The sequence below is a fragment of the Cheilinus undulatus genome, linkage group 4 (assembly GCF_018320785.1).
Source record: "Cheilinus undulatus linkage group 4, ASM1832078v1, whole genome shotgun sequence".
Taxonomy (NCBI): Eukaryota; Metazoa; Chordata; class Actinopteri; order Labriformes; family Labridae; genus Cheilinus; species Cheilinus undulatus.
The window spans coordinates 28,168,402-28,185,885 of NC_054868.1; the positions used below are offsets into that span (position 1 = coordinate 28,168,402).

The 17,484-nt window shown below is 37.6% G+C and overlaps 2 protein-coding genes across 2 annotated transcripts; one reads left to right on the forward strand and one right to left on the reverse strand.

The window, feature by feature from the left end:
- Positions 1–1,495: 1,495 nt before the first annotated feature.
- Positions 1,496–17,338, forward strand: gtf2e2 (general transcription factor IIE, polypeptide 2, beta). The gene is made up of 8 exons (XM_041786379.1): positions 1,496–1,698; positions 2,435–2,595; positions 12,089–12,171; positions 12,827–12,934; positions 14,562–14,744; positions 14,864–14,957; positions 16,308–16,423; positions 16,564–17,338. Exons 2-8 carry the CDS (start codon positions 2,436–2,438, stop codon positions 16,681–16,683), a joined length of 864 nt encoding a protein of 287 aa, XP_041642313.1. The 5' UTR covers positions 1,496–1,698; position 2,435; the 3' UTR covers positions 16,684–17,338.
- smim18 (small integral membrane protein 18) lies at positions 4,758–10,882 on the reverse strand. The gene is made up of 2 exons (XM_041786380.1): positions 9,512–10,882; positions 4,758–5,932 (listed from the first exon to the last, which is right to left on the reverse strand). Exon 2 carries the CDS (start codon positions 5,925–5,927, stop codon positions 5,604–5,606), a length of 324 nt encoding a protein of 107 aa, XP_041642314.1. The 5' UTR covers positions 5,928–5,932; positions 9,512–10,882; the 3' UTR covers positions 4,758–5,603.
- Positions 17,339–17,484: the final 146 nt, after the last annotated feature.

A 17,484-nucleotide genomic window follows, 5' to 3' on the forward strand; every position in this document is an offset into this window, starting at 1 on the left:
TTAATAAACACAGTAAGATAAAACTTTAGTTGGTTTTAGTATAAGGACAAACTGACAGAAGTACAGCCCTAACAAAGCAATAGCTACAAACACTCATGTAAAGTCATCTGCTAACTCCAGCTCCCTTTACTGTTAAAAATGATAAGATTTTCTTAGTTTTACCCAAGTTCAATCCTTAAACTCAATCTTTCTAAAAAATTCTGTTCTGCTGCCAGAGTAAACTGAAAGGTTGGGATAGACATCATAACATTATAGGGGAAATATATAACCAAAAGATACCAAAATAATGGGATGGGCTTGGTGGTGAATTCATAGAAGCTCCAGACTAACACATATACAGATTTCATGTTAACTACTGAGCTGAAATTTAGAATACAGTGTGTGATTTTGTTTTGCCTTGATCTTTGAGTTTTGTTTTATTTTGGTATTATTTTTAAGAGATGAGGGAAATACCCTTAAACTTATATTAAACTAATACTTGCACTTAAAGCTGTATAATATTATAGTTTTTAATAATAATACAAATAATAATGATAATAAAATAATAATAGTATAATATCAGTACAATACAAGCCTACTAAATAAAAGCATTCACTGTTTTTTCTGTTTTTTCTTAGGTTATTAGGCAGTAGCATGAGCGCTCCACTAAAAGGTGCTGTTGTGCTGTTCAACACTTCAACAGCTATCAGCAGATGTAGAAAACCCTCCTTTTATACCCATTAGTACATCATACAAGGTGCAGCCTCTTCCAAATAATATTAGAGAAGATAAATTGCCACTTTAATACTTGTTTTTTATGCAAGGCATGTGAGAGCACATCACAGCCAAGGGGAACTAAACAGCACATAAACCCTACTGAGCTCCTGGCAGTGCAGTGCTGTTGTCTGTATTGGGTGCAGCTATGGAATAAAATAACCATGTGGTGGGAAGTTTTATTTGTAGCTGAGAAAACCAGCAAAGTATCCATGTATGTGTTTGGCTGCAATGACTGCAATTACTATCATTTTTTTAGAACTTTATTTCAGGATTGAAATGTACAAACAATGTATGAATGTAGAAATTCGAGTACAACTTTCAAAAATAATGTAGCAATGAACTGACAAAAAGAATTATAAATTTAAGGAAATAAATCAAATTGAATTCACGGCAAAGGACAAAGAAAATTAAAGAGTAATGAAAATAAATTAGAGCAAAAATTAGAGCAAAAACAAGGGGGACAACTATATCAACACATTTTGAGGGAAAATAAATCAGTTCAATTTATCAATGACAAAAAACTTTAAACTGGGAGCATATGTTTACAGTTCTTATATCTTTCTTGTTTTTGAATGAATTGGTTCTAATATATAACTCAGTTACTTTCTAAAAAGCTGCAAAATAGGGTTTTGTTTTTTTAATCTTTACATTGTGAATGAGGAATGACTGCAAATCAACAGTACCTTACGTTACGTAATGACGTCGTCCAAGGATTAGCTATCGATAGCAGAGGAATCGAACAAGAACAGGAAATGCAGCATGAGAAAAAAAGAGATGTGTTGTCTGAAGTTAGTCGGCTAACGTTTACGTAAACTACACTGAAAGAACTTCTCACTGTGGCGTTTTGCTAAATGAAGCATTTACTTTCTGTTAGGTATAGTCCGAATTTAGTCATCCTCGACTAACTCGTCACCTTCCTTGACAACAGGAACAAACTGTCAGGTAACGTCCAATAACATAACGCTAACACTTAGCCATCGGCAAGCTAATGCTAACTAACACAAAAAGTGCCAGATTTTTGACGTGCCGTCTGCTATGCGTCGATATTGTAATCCTATAACCACACAGAAAAGGTGACGAATAAGAGAACATGATCTGTTTCTGGTTTTAGGTCACATTCAAACATCTATGAACAAAGCCGATTTACCAGCTAGTAGTAAGACGGCTGTCAAATAAATTAACCCAAGTAGTGTTAGCGGTTTAAATGTAGCCGTTATTATCAGTAGGCCTGCACCTCTTCAGTGCCATCATTCTGTGTTTATGCAGCGATAACCGGTATGTTAACTGCTATTTGGTGGGAACTATTTGCTAGTTGTTTTAAGTCAGATGGTTTAATGTTGACTTAAGTCAAAATGGGAAAAGCACTACGTTGGCAATAAACCCTGACCAGTAAGACCACCACTATTAAAAAGCCTATCACAAAAGTGCATGTAATGCATATTCTTAAAAACATGCCTCAGCCAGAAAAACCGTGATGCCAAATGACACATCACACAACACAGACTGATCTCTGATTTTATGCAAAAGTAAGCACCCTATTGTAGTCTGTGAGATGAGATTTTGGAAGTAACACAAGAAGGCTGGATAGGAGGGTGTATGGAGCACATGGTTCCCCTTAAATAGGAATACTTTGTGTCATTCACTGATGCTGATTTTGATCTTTTTTCCTGCGTGACAGGATGGATCCAGCTCTACTGAGGGAGCGGGAGCTTTTCAAGAAGAGAGCTCTGTCTACTCCAGCGGTAGAGAAGAGGCAAGCTGCTTCAGACTCTGGGTCACATAAGAAGAAGAAGCCCAAACCTGACAAGGAGAGTTCATCAGGGTCCAAGCACAGCAATGGTAAGTGAAAGATATCCGCTTTAAATGACTCACCATGCTTGAATGTTACAGGCTTCAGTGATGTAGATGGTAGTGATGGGAAGTCTGGCTCTTTTTAGTGATCTAGATCATTTGGCTCAGCTCAGCAAGAAGAGACGCCTCTGTTGGCTGCCAAAGGGCACTTCGTTTGGTTACCAGTTAGGCTTAATTTGCCTTGCCAAATTTAGCAGTGTCACGAAATATGATTGATATTAATGCTGGCACTTTACTCCAGTTATACACCATTTTTTAAACTGATAAAAATATTGTGTAATCATTTTTCAAAATATTCTGTGTCTTTAAAACACCTTATAGGTCAGATGAAATCTGCTAACTGGCTGGGCTGTAAGACACACCTGATAAAAAACACATTACACCATCAATCATGAGTCCTTAATGCATGGTGTGCCTGTGGTAGAGCAGTATTGAGAAAAGATCATCCCTACTGATCAATCACATAACACACACAACATTTGTATAAATAGTAAAAGAAATAATTATATTAAACTGCTCTCAAACTGGATCCGGACCTTATTGTTCCTGTCCAAAAGACGAACTTGCTTGTTTAGTAATGGCCCTGCGCTAGTAGATGGGTTTTGCAGAGATAGCAGCTGTGGCATTGAGGACAGATATTTTCATTTTTATACCTGATTTTGGTGACCATCATCAACACTTATTTGTTTTTAATACACTAGTTGATAGTCAATTCCAAGTAGGTCAGTTTTGCCATTCTATGGTCTGATGTTTTAATACAGCAGACTATTAAGTTTATTCATAATGTTTAGGGGGCTCACAGTGGCCCCCCTTAAGTGTGAAGAGCCCTAAGGAACAGTACATTTTTCCGAAATGTATGCTTAAATATGATTTACTGCTGATATGTGTGCTCCATGATATATCAACAGTATAATATCAGCATAAATGGGCATATCTGATATAATCTTATATAACATTAAACTTTTTGAGCTAAGAGGTATCAATATAGATATCATGTGAATAATATTGTGCATCCCTTCTTAAAAGGAATTTTAAAAAAATAACCATGGATAACCCTATCATTAAAAAAAAGAAACCATTTTACATTGATTAAATCATTTCAGAACCATTTCATATAGATTAAGGCAGCATACCTACATTATTTTCATCATTTTGATATTGAAGGTTGAGGTTCCTTTCTGCAGTATCACCTGACGTTCAGCCAATTTATCCCTTTAAACTGTTAACATTAAAACTACCAGGCTAATTTATGTGTCTAGATTACATATGTAGACATTTAGATGTGTTCTTATTCTCTGTCACCAACCAGAAAACAAATAGTGAGCATAGTTATCTAAGTTAAACAACATACACGGTAGAGTACTGGTAACTTTTCTGCTTATGGAAATACAGATTCTTCAGCTAAGCCTTCTGTTTTCAGGCACTTCAGAAAGTTTTTCAAAGGGATGCATGATATTACCAGCATAATATTGGTATTGAGAATTATAAGCGTAAATAGTGAATAATTGGTATTAACAAATTTGAACATTCTGCCAGTATTCACAGCCAGTAGTTGGCTATAAAATCTGACCTTTCACCTATTAATATTGGCTGCTTGGACAAATAAGTCAGTGGGATAACAGGCTGGACCAGCAGACCTAGTATGTCAGCTGAAGTCTTTTTCTTCATTCATCATCAATCCATACACTTTAAATGGTGTTTTATGGACTGGGATTTGTTACTTTGTTCATCCTAAAACTTAAAATTGTGTGTTTTAAGGACTGAAGTTTTAGATCTAAATGACAATAAATATCAGTATCAGAAATCTGCAAAAATCCAATATCCCTGTTTTTTAGCATCTGTCAGCTTCTAGAAATAATTTTACTGCTCTATTTTTTCTTCAACCGTGTCTTAATTGTTCATAGGACTAAAAAAAAGGTATTGATCATTTTCCATACTTGTTAAAGTTTGAAAAGAGATGCAAAAAATGTAATATTTTAGACCAAAATACCATCAGTTGTCCTGATATATGCTAACAGGCTAATTTTAAGCACATGTATAATATGATAACCACTACACTTTAATTTGCCAAATAATCTTTAAGATACAGAATCTTTCCTGTCATTTATCTGCTCTTTCATAAAAAAAACACCTCTATTACATTTGCAGTGACAGTTTATTAGGCATTTTGTGTTAAGGCATATGAAATCATACATTGTGCTCAATATGTCATGATAGATTACATCACTGTCCAGCAATCTTGTATGACTTGACTTGTCATGAGATAATGTTGCGATGCTTAACAACACTGAAATACAGTTCACTAAAGAACAGAGAAACACTGGCTTTGTCTAAAGCAATGATGCTCAGCTAAGCTTAATCACTTTTTCATTGTTTGCCAGGTCTCCTAGTGGTACTGGCAAACACAAATCCTTCAATTAAGACAGCACTTCTTGTCTATACAGCCTTTTTTTGTTGTATATAGTTGTTTTGTGTTGTAGGAGCTTATTTGCATCCAGCAGGTCACATGTATGTGCAGTACTCATAGGGACAGATGTTTTGACCTAACTTCTACTAAATCTAGCATGTGTGTTTTTACATTAATGTCACAAATTTCCTTGTCCAAATTTAAGTACCATCATTTTACTGTTAATACAAGACTAGCTGTGTGCACTCTTATTTCTTTTGGTAGTTTTTTGGTGGGATTTTTGACCTCAAAGTGCCTGCCGTGTGTGTTTAGTGGTAGTGAATGTAGCTTGTGTGGATTTAGTCCTTTGGTAATGAAAGGCCTAGCTCCAAATCAGTGTAGAACTGCCCCTCTCCTTTTGAACAATGTTCTGTTCTGTTGTCTTTCCTTTTACCCTCTGCATCCATCTAAATGTAAGCACTGGCACAAGTGTACCACTGTTGCCAGTTGCAAAAAGTTCTCTTCTCAGGGAATCAGGATCTTTGTTTTGATCATTATGAGTTCAACAAAGAGACCCCACTCCTCTTCTTCATCTCCGTCCTCGTCGCCACTATACCACCTCAGTGTGGGATTCTGGCTCCTTGCAAATGCTTGTCATAAGTTTGCTGCAGCCTCCTGGCCCCTCCTCCTGTAACTGCTGATGCGTTTTCCCTTTGGCACAACAGCCGCAGTCCAGTAGCTCATAAAGCACGGCCAAGGCCGCCAGAGACAGGACAGTGAGGATGAAGAGCAGGAGGATGATGAAGCAGGCCACATTCCAGCCATCATGGAAAGGGTAGACCTCCTGGACCTGCAGAGACACGTGGGAGAGTGGGGCTGCCTCTGGGTGCCATGGGAAATTACTTGGTTGTATTGAGGTGGTGGTGTTTGCCATGGTTTCTGTTTTGTAGACATATAAACAGAGATTGTTAATGGCTGCGATAGTGTTTGGTTAGAGGTTTCCCTGCATGAGATCAGTGACCGCATTGGTGGAGAAAATTACAAGGTGGCTATAAAGCAATTGTTTCTGCAATGAGAGAATCATTAAGAAAAGAAAAAGAAACAAACAGGTCTTAAGAATATAACATTTGAGAGTGTTTGGTTTATTAAAATCATACCTTTATAAGAAAAATCAAAAATTGAATGCAGTGTTTTATGTCATATTCCTGGATTCCATTCTCACTTTCACCCAGCTGATCGGCTGTTTGACAAGGCTAATGTTTCACTAGAGATAAACATTTGATTATGTCTCTTTAAACCATTCACTTCCTTTTAGCTACTTGACTCTAATGTGATTACAGCTGCGCTACGTCACTATTAATCATTCTATAAAGTGTAAATCTGGTGTGTCATTTACTCACAATAACCCCCTGCCTTCAGAAAGGACTTTAAATGAAACATAAAGACAGTTTTTAGGAAAAAAGGTAAACCCCTCTGTGCCTGAAAAAAGTTAAAAAAAAATGGTCTGCACTGTGCACATTAAAAGGCCTCTTGTGTCTCCTCAGCTCTTTCACATTGTCAGCCAACCATTTTAAATCCTTTGGGAACAGTGTGCCAAAACCTCTTCCAACACGCAACATTTGCATGTGAGCATACATGCACACACATGCACACAATCACTGCCATTTTTACAGACACCAAAGAAGCTGACCCAGATTACCAGAGTGATCCACACAAGGCAGTTGACAGAGAAACATAAGTGCTTCTCTTTACGCAAGGTTCATCCTCTGAGGGCACTTCTCATGTGCATTTGTGTGGGTGTGTTCCTTCCAGGATGTTATAACTGTATTTTATTTTAACCCACAAGCAGAGATAGGTGTATGCTGTCTGTGTAACAGTAAGGTGATATAAGCCTTGTTGTAGTGCCCTTATTTGTCTAAAGAGATTACACACTTTTGTCTCAGGACAAATAAACTGAGTAAAGGATTCACACTAGTGCCCAGACTCAGCATGATGCTGTGTTCTCTGTCAGAAGTACAGCAATAACAACGTCTGAGAAATAGTATCCTGAAAAATGTACGGTCTGGTTTTGTGGGATTGTTTTAAATAAGCTGTTATTGTGATTGAATTTTCGAGTAAAAAAGGAATTACATTCTGGACTTAATCTTTGGTTTGCATACTGAATGAAATGCTGTAAAACAAACATTAGTAGTCCAGGCTTTTATTTACTTAAGTTTTGAGATATAAAAAAAAAAAAAATAAATAAAAATAACCCTGCTTTTATTTTGTAAAGGCAGTCATATGAGCTGAGTTTTTAATTATTTTCAGTAAAACAGGTCCACAACAAAGATAAGAAAGACTATGTGATTGTAAATTTATATAAGAAATACAATTTAATTATATGCTACATGCTGAAAAAAATACTAGTACAAGACAATTTTGTACATATTGTATATAAAAATGACTACAATAATGTACGTACATTCAGGGAAGTAGTTGGTGATGGGTTTAATGGAGCCGACTGTACCACATTGTTTTACATTGTTTACAGAAATGTTAAATGTGTTTTGTGACGTTTTCTTCTCAATTGATGCACCTCAAACTCACAATATGTAAAATATGCTGCCATGGGAGCTCTCAGCTCTGTTAAAAAAAATTGCACCTCATAAGCCATATTTACTAAATAGAAAAATGACTCTTTGTGTTCATTCAAAAACTTCTCATTATGAAGGAGAACTAAATGCACTTCTGTGGTCATGCTTGAGGTGGTCCCAGAATGCGCACATGCTCTGGGATCCAAGGATGCGCCTTTGGTGTTGCTTTCAGTGTGAACGTGGAGGTGCATTTTGAAGTACATTTCTCCCTCATTATGAAAACTTAATCAATGAAAACAATGAACAAACACAACATAAATATGCCTTGTAGGTAAGGATGTTCCTAAGCTTCTATTTCCCCATTCGGCTAAACGCTCATAGAAAATAGTCAAATTTCTCACAGGGTCATTGTGTACTCTCTACAGCATGGCTAACATTAAAAGCTAGCACCGCCAGCCTTTGTTCCTCTTTGCAAATTAATACTGTGCTTTGATATGTGGCCTCTTTTCACTTTGGTTACGTAGTTATACGCGAGTTCACCCTTGACAGCCTACATACCACTTTATTTCCATTTACTACTTTAAAAACTGTCATACCGCGCTGTTCCTACTACATGCTAACTGCTAAGCTGCCGCTGAGCTGATCATATTTACGTCCGGTGAAGTGCCGTGGGAAAGCTCAGACAATAAGGCATTAACTGAAGCTACAGTGGCCTCTGGTGACGGAAGGTTCATAACAGTTTAAAAGTGCATTACAGGCCAGGATTTCAAGCCCCTGTTTATAAAAATTATGGGTAATTAGTTTAACCAACTTGTAATCACCGGCACCAGCTAATTTGATCAACAAATTTAACAGTTTAACCGTGCATCCCTACTAATGGGGTGCTGTTTTATCAAACAGAGTCCTCAATTCAGAACACGAAGTAGTATTGCAAAAGAGGCAGTGCTGGTGTCTATCAGCTAGAGGTTTCCAATTCATGTTATGGAGGTGAGTTTGGACCGATGGCAGCCTCCATAACAAGATGCATCCTGGTAAAAGGATAAAAATTATGGTTGCTCTGTCTCCGAAAACTTTTGGAAATATTTGAGATATGGTTATTTCAATAAAATAATTAAACAAATTGTATCTTCAATACTTCATCCCATATCTAGCATCCTGATGTACAAGACTCAGGTCATGTTATCAACTTCACTTATAACGATTGCCATGACAACTGTCTCTTTGAGTTGCCAGATATTGCCCTCCAACCCCCGCTTCCCAGAACAAATTGGCCCCCTGCAGCATCTGTTATTTGACTTTAAATGAGCACCACCCCATGCAGGCTCTTTAAGGTGTTGTAGGAACATATATTGCACTCTGGCTTCATAGCAGCTGCTCTCTTTCTCCATGCACACACACACATACACCAGACACACGCCTAATGCCCCTGGCTGGCTCCTCATAGATGTCCGCCCCTCATTGATTTGCCCTGAGTGCAGCAGTTTGCACCGAGCCATGCATCTCAACAAACACAGAAAGGATGAAAATGCTCACAGACATTTCTGTATGCCTGGCATTTTAAGTGTGGGAGTGCAGGCAGACAGATCCATGTTTATTTAATCCACTGCATTTTTAGTCCTGGCCTATTTATTTCTCTTACTGCCGACAGTGCTAATCTTTGTGTAATGGTGTAGAAATAAATAACAATTTGAACAGCTACATGGTAAATATGATAATGTTCAATTTGTTTTTTTCTAATGCACAAAGAACTAGCTTTTGGAAAATCTGCTTTAATTAAAAATGTATGACTGACCCTGTAAATGCTGGATTATTCATAAAAACCCTTAAAGTGGTAGCTACAACAGATTACAGCCTGTAGCTAAAACTATATCTGTGGATTGTGTTGATCCACCAGAAATTGATCTAATATTCTGATGATGTTATCCTAAAAATCATGTAGACTCACCTGTGTATGTGTAAGTGCGCCTCAGGCTTGAAAGATGCCAGACATCGGATGCAGTCTCTTATTTTTGATGCTTCACCTAATGCTCTGTCTTCCACTCTCTCCCTCCTCCGCGTTCACTCCTCGACCTGTTTTCCTCTTCGGCACTCTCATGCGCTTTCACCCACCAGTCGTGCACTTGCTCACTTCGCTTCGCCACTCCTTGCAGTGCTTCATGTCTCAGCTGAACAGGGGGGGTTCTCTTCATCATTGGCTCTTTGCTTTTAGCCCTGCCTCTGCACCATTCGCCAGCCAGCCTGTCACACTCCAACTGTCTCACCCTCTGTTTGGCTCTCACCAACAGAAACTCCCGCCCACACCATGAATCATTCATGAATCAGTGTCTGTTTTCAGCTTTGATTGGTGAATGCAGAGGCCAGACCTCATACAGTCCATGGGGTGAGCAATAACAGAGGACCCCCAGCAGAGACTCGGACCAGGTGCCACAATTAAAATCATTCTGATCTCATCAATCTTATGATATTGAAAGCAGTGCTCATAGGACATTCGTGAAGAATTGAGAATTGAGCTTGTGACATTTCTCTTTTTTTTTGTCAGCAAAACAAAACCAAATATGTTTGGCTGTGAAACAAAGTCATGAATGTCTTTTTCTCTTGTCTCTTCTTCTTGTTTTGAGTCAATCTCCTATCCTGCAGCTGTAAATGCTCACTAGTACATCTCAGTGGTTTAGGAAATTACATTTCATCAAAGAAACCCTTTAAGGAATATTTTTAACATATTTTAATTGATTTTACATGAGGGCTGAATAAGCCTTGTGCCTTCCCTTTCAGGTCTAAACCACAATTCTATAATGTAAATGCCTGTTTCTATTTAGGTTAAAATAACCTTACATACTGTTCACATAACGGAGGCAGTACTTGATATGTAGTACAAAGGAGCCAGAGATGCCAGGTTCTGTTTGCAAAAACTTTAGAAAATCACTTCAGATTTTTTAAACTCTCCTGGTTTGCTCCACAGGTGATACTAGTGCTTGAAAGTTATTCAAGTTTCAATTTCAATCTCAATCGCAGTTTTGGCTTCCCATGATCATAAAAAAACGGACAACCATGATTAAATGTTTACAACTCCACATGCTGTGTTGCACTTGTTTAATCCATGGGTTTTGCCATATCATAAAGGTCTTAGTACTGAAATTTTTGGCTGTGAGAGTAATTCTCTTTGTTTATTCATTGTTACTATATGTCATTATTTTACGTGTTTGTTTTTCACTCATTCATATAAATTCATCACTTGTTTCTTGGAGTATTAGCCTAAGTGTTTAAGTACCTGGAGATGTTGTAAAATTAATGAGTACCCATCATGTTTCTCTCAATAATAAGAAAAATAATTTTGCTGTTGATTTTTCTTGTAATTGAGCTGCCCTAGCTTGTACAGTGTCTTTTCATTTGGTATGCATGGTGATAATGTATCAGTTAATCTCTTAAATATTGGTGTTTTTTCCTCAGTCAGATGTAGGGCTGAAGGATTTGCAAAGACAATGTAATTGCGATTTTTTTTTTCCCAATATTGCGATTTTGATGTAATGTGCAATTACTTTTAGGTTCCTTATCTTACCTATTATTTATCAAACACAAGCATAACAAAGTAATTCTGTATTACAACCATCACAATATTAGATCAATTAAAGTATTGAACGATTTTGAAAAAAAATGTTTGAGATTATTTTGGCTCATACTGCATAATGAATATGAATTGCTGCTTTGAAGGAGTTGATAATTTCTGTGTCATTCTTGTTTTGATTAAGAAAAACATATGAAAGTGCAAGAAAGGTATGATTTTTGTTAAATATTCTAAAAAAGACTTACATTTTTGCAATGTGAGTAGAGTGTAATATCTCTCTTTTGCAAAGAAAATGCATTAAACTAGTATTTTAATACTTTACAGGTTAAATAAATATTGCACTGTCTGCGATTTCAAAATTGCAGAAGGCCATATTGCGATTTAATCTAATTTTCTATCGATTGCCCAGTCCTAGTCAGATGCATGGCTATACATTTGTTGGCTGTTCAAAGGCCAATTTTTGAAGTTCTCGTTTGTTTTCACTTGCATTTATAATACATGTCATCAAGAGAGTTTCTCCTGACTCCATGGGTTGTAACAGTTATACCTATGATATTATCAGGTCCAGCAAGTGGATGATCATAAGGGATTACATTTTCAGTAGGAAGAACAGGCTCAATTCGATGTGCTGCATCCAGGGAAAGGACAACAGGGCTATAATGACTACTTGGGTATGCAGCCAGAGAATCAGTTCTTTCATGGTATTTTTGGAGAATATGATGAATGTGTAATAATGTGTACTGGTCAAATATTTGATTAAAGAAAGAGAAATGCAAGTTGCTGTTTGTATTGTATTTAAAGCTGGTATACCAATCACATGTACTGATTGTAGACAGTTTTGCCAACATAAGACTTTTTACATACTGTATAACTGTGGCATCCATGAAGTTAAACAGCATCAGCTATGTAAAATGAATAATTCAAACGTAATTGTTGTGGTTTTTCTCTCTCTCCCAACAGAGTCTAGTAACGGTAGCATAAACATCAAGGCAAGCTCTGGTTACAAGTTTGGCTGCCTGGCAAAGATAGTCAATTACATGAAGGTAAGCTTCTTGGAAAATGTGTCTTTTAACAACTGAACACTCTTATGAAATAGTGCTGATTTAATTTCTCTTTGAAGTTCTGCCAAGATGCAAATGAGCCCTGTTTGAGACAAATGTGTTTGTGGAGACTGTTCCTTTTCAAATTGATTTAAGCTGTCACAACAGCATCTACTTAATTGCTAGATTTTAAGCTTGCCCTCATCCCCATCAAAGCTCTTTAAAAGATTGACTCGTTATCCTTTGTGTCAGCATAGTCCACTGCGTAACATTTGGTCCTCACTCTTGCTTTCGGTGAGTTAACAGCTTGATTATCATGCTGTGGCTCTGCAGAGAAGCAGCCAAGCCCTCTCACACGAGCTGTCTGACTCATCCCTAGCTGTAGAGCACACACTCAAGTTAACAGATTTTCTTTTAATGTGTGCATTTTTCGTGCCATCTGTTGCATATGCTGTGTTTCCAGCCATGTCAGATACGCTGACAGTTGGATAGCAGGCGGATAATTAATGCAGACATTTGGCTAAAACCCTGGTGAATGTGTGCAGCTAAGAAATACTTTAAAAATATTCAGATCAGGAAGACTGTCTGTATAAGTTGGTTCTGTCTTTCTTTTTCCTTGGTGTAAATCCATGTGTCTCTCTTTCCTTAACTTCTTAAGACAAGGCATCAGAATGGCGATACACACTTCCTAACACTAGATGAGATTCTGGATGAGACGAAACTTCTTGACATCAGCATGAAACAGAAACAGTGGCTAATGACAGAGGTATGTTTTTTCTTTATAAATTTGTATTATTTTCTACCCCAAACCCTTTATTTTCCTTCAAATACATCTAGAGGCTTGGATGTACAGGTACATCTCAAAAAATCAGAATATCATGAAAAAGTTCAATATTTTTTGTCACTCATTTCCGGAAGTAAAACCCATATATTATATAGACTCATTACACATAGAATGAAATATTTCAAGCCTTTATTTCTTGAAATGTTGATGATTGTGGTTTACAGATAATGAAAACCCAAAAATCAGTGTCTTAGAAAATTACAATATTGTGAAAAAGTTCAATATTGGAAAGTCATGGTGTCACACCCTAATCAGCTAATGAACTCAAAACACCTGGAAAGGTTTCCTGAGCCTTTAAATGGTCTCTCAGTCTGGGTCAGTAGGCTACACAATCATGGGGAAGACTGCAGACGTGACAGATGTCTAGAAGACAGTCACTGACAGCCTCCACAAGGAGGGTAAGCCACAAAAGGTCATGGCTAAAGAAGCTGGTTGTTCACAGAGTGCTGTATCCAAGCATCTTCATAGAAAGTTAAGTGGAAGGAACAAGTGTGGTAGGAAAAGGTGCACCAGCATAAGGGATAACCACAGCCTTGAGAGGATTGTCAAGCAAAATCCATTCAAGAATTTGGGAGAGCTTCACAAGGAGTGGACTGAGGCTGGAGTCAGTGGATCAAGAGCCACTACACACAGACGATTTGATGATTTCATTTTCCAGCAGGACTTGGCACCTGCCCACACTGCCAGTGGTACCAAAAGCTGGTTCAATGACCATGATGTTACTGTGCTTGATTGGCCAGCAAACTGGCCTGACCTGAACCCCATAGAGAATCTATAGAGTATTGTCAAGAGGAAAGAGAGACACCAGACCCAACGATGCAGATGACCTGAAGGCTGCTGTCAAAGCAACCTGGGCTTCCATTACACCTGAGCAGTGCCACAGGCTGATCGCCTCCATGCCATGCCGCAGTGATGCAGTAATTTATGCAAAAAGAAGTCCAAACAAGTACTGAGTGCATAGAAATGAACATTCTGTTCAGAAGCCTGGCATTTCTGTTTAAAATATCCTTTTTTATTGATCTTATGTAATATTCTAATTTTCTGAGACACTGAATTTTGGGTTTTCATTATCTGTAACCCATGATCATCAAAATCTCAAGAAAAAAAGGCTTGAAATATTTCACTCTATGTGTAATGAGTTGCTGTAATATATGGCTTTCACTTTCTGAAATGAGTGACAAAAAATATTGAACTTTTTCACGATATTCTATTTTTTTGGGATGAACTTGTATGTTAGCTTTGTAGAAATACTCTTTCAGTATAAAACTGCCTAGCCTGAAGATAAAAATTAGGGCTCCTGCACAACCTGCAGTTATTGCTGAAAGCCTTAAACAGCCTGTTTTATATGGTAAAAAAGATGGTAAACTCTTCTTTTAAAAAGAGACTGAAGTAGGATAGGATGGGAAACTATTTTAATGCCTTTTATTCATTGATATTTATATGACACTAATTATTATGTTTCTTCTTTTATTTGCGTATCGTGTAGCTTTTAATCTGCTAAACCAAAGACTTGTTAGAAGCTCTGTATTCTTCTTCCTGTTAATCCCAGGCCTTGGTCAACAACCCAAAAATTGAGGTCAGAGATGGAACATATGGATTCAAGCCAAAGTACAACCTCAAGGACAAGAAAGCCTTACTGAGACTTCTCGACAAACACGACCAGCTCGGCCTAGGAGGAGTGCTGCTGGATGATGTGGAGGAAGGACTGCCCAACTCAGCAAAGGCCATTAAGGTAACATAACATTAATTCAATTTATACTGAAGCACATGTAAAGTGTCTACCAACTCTTTGATCTCTAGTGTGTTCAGACACCACAGTTTTCCCTCTTCAGAGCTCTCATGTGTTCACAGGCTTTGGGAGATCAAATCATCTTTGTGACAAGACCAGATAAGAAGAAGATCTTATTCTACAATGATAAGCACTGCCAGTTTGTTGTAGATGAGGGTGAGTGTACTTCAGCAGCGAGATGGCTCGCTCTTTCTCCCGCTTTTCACATATTTACCTGCCAGCAGTTTTCACCATGAACTCATTTTTCAAGTGTCTTAAGTTTACAACAGTCTGAGTTCAGATTTGTCTTTCCCCATTAATGACTTTATGACTTTAAAATACCGCTGCGGTTTAAATTACCATAAAAAACTAACACTGGCCTTACTCAGGCTAACATTTTACCTGAGGTTGAGCAAAATAATGCAGAAATGATGTATAATAAAGGTAAAGGTGCAACCTCTCCACATAACACAGGTCTATTAGTCCAGTCACTCTGCTTCGCTTTAAAAGTACAGTGTGTAGTATTCGGTAGCATTTAATGGAATAAACTTGGTAAAAACAGATCATCATAGCTCCATAATATTTATATGTTTGAATTAGTGTTTAATCATATGAATATAAAAATGGTGCTATTTTTGATAACTTAGGACCAGCCTTTTATTAAACGTAAGGAGTGTCAACCTCCACAGACTGCCATCTTGCACTGCCATGATTCTACAGCATCACTGAAGGGACCAAATAACAGCTCCACATTTTTTAAAATTCCACTGGTTGCTAACATTACCACCAGAAGTTACCACTGCAATCTACAGTTGCAAAGTGAGTCATGTAATATTCCTCAGTTACTACCCAAGCACACACTGGCAGCACTGCACTAACCAGGAAATGCTCTCAGAGCTGCTACTGCATCAGCCGAGATGTACGAAACAGCTGTTCTCTCAGGAAAAACATGCCACCGCAGTAATAGGACAGTGGCTTGATTAACTACAGCCAGGTGGATCTAGTCACTGCCAGTAGGGATTTTTATGAAGAAAATAATAGGAGCAGGTGTTTGGAAGGTGCCAGTGTGTTTTGAGCTCAAGATACCACTAATATTACCAATCTTTCACGCTTCAGCCTAAAGTGTTTTTCTCAGAACTGAAGTTTGTTTCTTTATCAGTCCCTGAGCTTAAAATGGGTTTTAAGGACAAAGAAATCGCTCTAACTCTCTTTAATCAAGTTATGTTTATTCTATTGAAGGTCAAGATGCATTGAACTTATTTCAGGCTGATAGAAGTTTTGAAAATTTAGATCCTGGTATCTTATTGTGGTGGTGGTGGGTTCCTAGACTAAACCAGCTGAGAAACACAGATTTTAGCAACTTTAAATACAATGTTACTTTTAAAAATCCTAAAAATGACTTCAACTGTCACAAAATTAATCTGGTGCCTTAAGTATTTGTTTATTGCGTACGCATCACATTCTAGCCATGTATAAACGTATGCTTGTATCAGAATTATTTTTGGCTGAAATATTTTCAATTTGTAGAATTCCAGAAACTGTGGAGAAGTGTTCCAGTTGATTCCATAGATGAAGATAAGATCGAGGACTACCTGAAGAGACAAGGCATCTCCTCAATGCAGGAAACAGGACCAAAGAAAGTGGTGAGTGACCCCTTAGCCTTATTTTATTCCTGATTCTTTGATTCAGAATACTTCCTCTGATTTCACAAAAAAATCCTCACTGAATTTTAGCGTTTGTTCTTGGCTAATCAATGCTGATTGTGTTTCTGTGCTCCCTGCAGTTACCAGTTCAAAAGAGGAAGAAGCAAGGTGGGCAGAGAAAGAGACACTTCAAGACCCACAACAACCATTTGGCAGGGGTGCTGGAGGACTACTCAGATGGTGTTCCTGTGAAGAAATGAAATTCTTCCCCCTCTGCATTTCCCTCATGGGGGCAATGAATAAAATCTGTAAATCAGAAATGGTTTGGAATAGACCCTGGGTACACAGCGATACAGATGTTTTCATGAGTGTTTATCTCAAACCAACTAGCTTCTTCTCCTTTGTTTGCGCTCCTTTTGGTGATCAGTGACCTTGTATTACTTGGAGCGAATAGCAACTGTGTGGTGGAATCTTTTTTGTTAATTGATCTGTGATAACTGACGGACACTGGAGCAAAAAAGTAGTGAGACCATTATTAAAGGCACTGAACGGCCTTAACATAACCATCCTGACTGGGGGGCTCATCAGCTTTGTTAAAGTGAGATTAAGTTTAAGTGTGTAAATATTTTCTTTATTTTGTTCAGTTTTTGCTAAGACGTGTGTACTGAAGGTTTTCTTTGAGAACACAGCAGTCTTTATTCAATGACTGCCTTCAGTCCTGAAAAAAGGAACTGTTGAAAACAGGATTGTGTTTTACAGTGTGTCACATTGGGGTATTTCATCCAGCATGAAACATCTTGGACTTCAAGTGAAACTGAAAAAATATGACTCAATTTACTTTGTAGCGAGATTGCAGAGTGGTGTAAAACAAGAGAACTTTTTGAACTTATTTTAATAAATGATGCTGTTACAGAATGCTGCCCCATGGCCTGATTTATGACTTGATAACACCTGTCAGGGACCATTTCAAATGCAAACATGTGGCCTGAAATATTTCACTATATTTGTAATGGAGCTTGAAAATATGTTGTTTTTTTTTGTTTTTTTTAATTGTGGGGAAA